Consider the following 5,485-nt stretch of genomic DNA (forward strand, 5'->3'; position numbering starts at 1 on the left):
CCTGCCTGAGGAGGACGCGGGAACCGTCATGGGAACATCAAAGGCTGTGGAAGCTACTACAGATCACCACCACTACACAAGGACACCAGGTTGAAGAGCTTCCCTCCCACAACACCTTTCCCAAAACAGCAGCAGAAAGCTGCACCAGACAGTACTCAGCAGTCTGCATCTCAGCCCCTCTCACCAACACATTGCCTACGTCAGGCAGGCACCAGCACAAGGGACTCTCTCTGCTGCCAGATAGTCATAACCTCAAAGGACGTTGTGGGCATTTCAGTACCACACAGTATCTCAAGATCCAGAAGGCCTCCAACTCCAGACCCTTGGAGCCTGGGAAAGGATCCTGGGCAGGAACACTCCGTGCCCATCCTGCCTCATGCTTTCTGCTAGGCATCCTCCAGTCCCCACTCTGCAACAAGCGTTCTCAAGACAAGCACATCAGATCCCATTCTTGTCTTCTTACGACATGGCCCACGGTCTTCCCAAGGAGTTCCACTTCCCTCAGACAAGTCTTCCCACTGCTCAGGGTCACCCTGCACATCAGGACATGGCCAGGCCCTACTCAGTGGCCTCAATCCAATCAGTGCAGACACTTCCCATCAAGGAGAGCACCACAAAAAACACACACAGGTATCATAGGCACAGTGTCGGCAGACTCTCTGCTGCTGACCCTTCGTGTTTGGCAATGCTTCAGCTATCGCAGAGGGAAACGTGGCAGACCTGGGACCGATACCCTTTCTAAAGGGGATGTCGGGACAGCCCTAATGGCGATGGCAGTGATTTCATGCGCTGAGAGAAAAACCAAAATGTTGATGAGCACACCACCGTAACGGATGATAGCAACTGTGTAGGAGAACTGGATTTGGCTTTTGTTGGGGAGGGCCGGTTCTTTGTTTATGGGTTGGTTGGTTTGTTTGTTTGTTTGTTTGTTTTTTCTTTAAAGAAAAGAAGATTTGGAGGGCTTTTGAAAGGGTGTGGCTGTTGATACAAATATTGAAAGAACATCAAAACAGGTCAGCATATGTCATGACAATTCACGGGCGAGGAATGCAGTCCACAACCTGGGGGAAAGGGGGAGCAGGAAAAGAAAATTCCCTTTTCTAACACCTGCCTTGGGTGACACTCCTCTCCCTGAACGCTTTATGCTACGAACTACAGTATCAACAAACTTAGAGGAAAAAAAAACAACAGGGAAAGTCCCTATTGCTTTCCCTACTTTCATAATGCCACTGTTGAGAGAACCAAAAGGCAGGAATTACACCACGGGGAGAGAGAACCCTGAGGGCCCAGTTGTCACCTTCCATCCCCTCTCTTCCAGAGGAGAATCACAGGGGAGGACGAGGACACCGTTTTGGACAAGAAACCACAGCTGATTCCAGCACGGTCTGCACTCAGCCACGGTAACAAGGCAGGAAGTAGGGCCGGGGGGGCACTGTCACCACCACAGCCTGCGTCTCTTGCACTCCTCCAGCAAGCTCGGGTGGAAACGCCACACACCAGCAAGCAAGAGCGTCTGCAAAGCTCATGCCGTGGCACCTCTCCTCGCAATCGGCAGTGCTTTTCTTCTGCGGGAGAACAACTCGCACCCAGAGCAGCAAACCTCCGCTGCGGACGGTAACTGCTGCCGGCTGCGGCAATACCTGCATCTCTTCCCCACGCCGAAGCAAGAGCCGAGGGGCTCCGGCGAGGACGCGAAGGCAGGTGCAAGGGTCCCATCAACACCCTTAAGCACCCGCCAAGCACCCACCGCCCGCAGGCCCCGCCGCCCGAGCACGGCTCCCACCACCGCCTGCCCAGGGGGCGGGAGGGAAGGGCGGGAAGGGGCGAGAAGGGGCGAGAAAGGGAGGGCCACTGACCGTGTCCAGGAGAGCGGGCGGCTCCGGCTGCGTCTCCTTCGCCGCGGGGCCGGGCGGCGGCGGCAGCGGGAAGTTGGGGCTGAAAACCATCAGGTCGCTCTTGCCCGCGCCGTCCGCCACGCACAGGCTCCGGCTCTGGCGCTGCGAGTACGACCAGCTCCCCACCTCGCTGGCGCACACCAGCGTCGCCGGCCCGCGCCCCGACAGCACGGCCGCCCGCGGCGCCCACCGCGACGCCCCGTACAGCACCACCGCCAGCAGGAACAGGCTCGACACCGCGCAGATCGCCACCACCAGCCACACGTTCGTCGCCGCCGCCGCCGCCGCTGCCGCCGCCGCCGCCGCGCCGCCCTCCGCGCCCGCCGCCGGACGCAGCCCCGCCCCCGACGACGACGACGACGACGACGACGACGAGCCCGCGGCCGCCAGCGCCGCCTCGCCGCCCTCCACCAGCGACACGCTCAGCGTGGCCGTGGCCGAGCGCGCCGGCTCCCCGTGGTCCCGCACCACGATCACCAGCCTCTGCCGCGGGCCGTCCGCCTCCTCCAGCGCCCGCGCCGTGCTCACCTCGCCGCTGTACAGCCCCACGCGGAACGGGCCCTTCCCCCGCGGCTCCCACAGCTCGTACCGCAGCCACGCGTTGTAGCCCGAGTCCGCGTCCACCGCGCGGATCTTCGCCACCACCTGCCCCGCCGGCGCCCCCCACGCCGCCCACGCCCACAACGCCCCCGACGAGCCCGGCCCCGACGCCGACGAGCCCGCGGCCCCGGGCCCCGGCCCGCCGCCCGCAGGCGCCAGCAGCGCCGGCACGTTGTCGTTCTCGTCCACCACGAACAGCTGCACCGTGGCGTTGCCGCACAGCGGCGGCTCCCCCGCGTCCACCGCCCGCACCTCGAACTGCAGCACCTGCAGCTCCTCGTAGTCCAACGGCTGCAGCGCCCACAGGCGCCCGCTCTCCGCGTCCACCGACACGTAGCTCGACGCCGCACGCCACCCCACGCCCGCCGCCGCCGCCGCGCCCCCGCCGCCGCCCTCCGCCACCGAGTAGCTCACGCGCCCGTTGCCCGCCTCGTCCGGGTCCCGCGCCCACAGCCGCGCCAGCTCCGCGCCCGCCGCGTTGTTCTCCCGCGCCAGCACCGTGTACACGGCCTGCGCGAACGCCGGCGCGTTGTCGTTCACGTCCGACACCGGCACCCGCACCCCGCGGCTGGCGCGCAGCGGCGGCGCCCCGCCGTCCTCCGCCCGCACCTCCACCTCGTACTCCGGCACCCGCTCCCGGTCCAGCGCCTCCCGCAGCACCAGCGAGTACGAGCCCGCGAACGTCGCCACCAGCCCGAACGGCGCCGCCGGCCACACCGCGCACCGCACCCGCCCGTTCGCCCCCGAGTCCCGGTCCGACACGCTCAGCAGCGCCACCACCGTCCCCACCGCCGCGTCCTCCGGCACCGGCACCGACAGCGACGTCACCCACACCTCCGGCGCGTTGTCGTTCACGTCCACCACCTCCAGTTCCACGCTGCAGTGGCTCGACAGCGGGGGCATCCCATTATCTTTCGCCTTAACGTGTAGGTCGTAGAAAGTAACTGTCTCAAAGTCCAGCGCGCCCGTCAGTCTGATCTCCCCGCTTTTTGCATCGATGCTGAACACGTCTGAGGCCGAGGGAGGAACAAAAGTATCAATTTCGTAAATCACTTCTCCATATATTCCCAAGTCCGGATCTGTTGCGCTCACTTGAGCCACGAGCGTCCCCTCTAAGGCGTCTTCGGGCAAAAGTACTTTGTACACCGACTGGTTGAACTGCGGCGCGTTGTCGTTCACGTCCAGCACCGAGATCACCAGCTCCACCGTGCCCGTCAGCGACGGACGGCCCCCGTCCCTCGCCGTCAGCAACAACCGGTGCACGGGAACCGTCTCCCGGTCCAGCGGTTTCGCGAGCACCAGAAACAGGGATTTTCTGTTTTCATCAGAGGATTTAACATCGAGCGTGAAGTGCTCGCTGGGGCTGAGCGTATAGGAGAGCTGCGCGTTGGCTCCCACATCTGCGTCCGACGCGCCCTCCAGCGGGAACCGAGACCCCGGCAGCGACGTGAATTCCGCGATGCTGAGGTTTCTCCGGGCGGCGGGGAAGAGCGGGGCGTTGTCGTTGATGTCGGTGACCTCCAGCTCCACGTGGAAGACGCGCAGCGGCCGCTCCACCAGCACCTCCAGGCGCAGGGCGCAGGGCGCGCTCTTCCCGCACAGCTCCTCCCGGTCCAGCCGCGAGCTCACCACCAGCGCCCCGCTCGCCCCGCTCACCTCCACGCTCGCCCGCCGGCCCTGCGCCACCAGCCGCAGCCGACGCGCCTCCGGCTCGCCCGCCTCCAGGCCCAGGTCCTGCGCCAGCCGGCCCACCACCGTCCCGGCCTTGGCTTCCTCCGGCACCGAGTAGCGCACCTGCCCGCCGCCCAGCGCCCAGGCCGCCTGCAGCACCAGCACCCGCACCACGGGACCCCAGCACACGCCCATCGCCGCCGCCGCCGCCGGCACCCGACCGGGCCCCGCACGGCTCCCCGCCGCCGCCCGGACGCACCGGCTCTCCTGCCCGCCCCGCGCCGCCCCCCCGCGCTCACAGCCGGGCTCTCCGCCGCACCGGGGCGGAGCCGCCTCGCCGCGGAGCCGCCGTTTCTGAGCCTGCAGCGACACCGTGTGCTGCTCCGCCGCCTCACACGCTCCCCACCGTCGCCCGCGCCGCCGGCCCCGCGCCGGTCATCCCCTCGCTCCTCTCTTCCTTCCGTCCTCCTCTTCCCTTTTCTTCTTTCTTTCTTTTGTTCCTCTCTTTCCTTCTCTCTTTATTCCTTTTTTCGTGACTACTTGCTCTTTTCTTGCACAGATTCCTTCCCTCCCTTCTTCCTTTCTCTTCCTTCCTTTCTCCTTCTTCCTTCCTTCCTTCCGTTATCTTTCTTCGGTTCTCTCTTCCTTTCATTTTCCTCCTTTTTCTCCTTCTCTTTCTGCTTTCTTCTCGTCCTTCTTCTTTTCGTTCTTGCCCTGCCGTGCACGATTCCTTACTCCCCTTTCCCTTCTCTTTCCGCCCTTCTCTCTTCTTTAACCCCTCCCCAGTCGCCTCCGGCGCCGCGGCGGAGACCATCCAAGACGGAGCCATCAGCGCTAATTACGGGGCATCAGCGCTAATTACGGGGCATCAGCGCCGGAGCGCGGTGCTCTAACCAGCGGGGGGGCTGTTAGGGACCACCTCCGTTCAGCGTCTAGAGGTAATGCCGGTGCGGTCTGGTCATCTTGTCTATCGCTTCTTCCTGCCTTCCATACTTCCTGCCTTCCCTTCTATTCTTTCTTCCTTTCTCCCTTGCTTTTTACTTCCACAGGTCCCTGTCTTGCCTTTTCCCTTTCCTTCTGCGATTCTTCTGCAAGATAACGTTGGTGCACCCTGGTAATCTCATTTACGGTTTCTTCCTTTGTGTCTTCTTCCTTCCTTCCTTAACTCCTTCCTTGCTTCTTTCCTTCTTTGCTTCTTTCCTTCTTTCTTTCTATTTCCTTCTTTCTTCCTTCCTCTCCCTCACCACCTTTGTCCGTACAGTGACAGCATCCGTGCACACTAGTAAACTCATTCCTCTTTTCTGCCTTTATCTTCATTC

General features: G+C 63.2%; 1 protein-coding gene across 1 annotated transcript; it reads right to left on the minus strand.

The window, feature by feature from the left end:
* Positions 1-1,034: 1,034 nt before the first annotated feature.
* LOC143166267 (protocadherin alpha-6-like) lies at positions 1,035-4,361 on the minus strand. The gene is made up of 2 exons (XM_076350455.1): positions 1,857-4,361; positions 1,035-1,061 (listed from the first exon to the last, which is right to left on the minus strand). Exons 1-2 carry the CDS (start codon positions 4,359-4,361, stop codon positions 1,035-1,037), a joined length of 2,532 nt encoding a protein of 843 aa, XP_076206570.1.
* Between the last annotated feature and the right edge of the window lie 1,124 nt (positions 4,362-5,485).

The sequence above is a fragment of the Aptenodytes patagonicus genome, chromosome 12 (assembly GCF_965638725.1).
Source record: "Aptenodytes patagonicus chromosome 12, bAptPat1.pri.cur, whole genome shotgun sequence".
NCBI classification, from domain to species: Eukaryota; Metazoa; Chordata; class Aves; order Sphenisciformes; family Spheniscidae; genus Aptenodytes; species Aptenodytes patagonicus.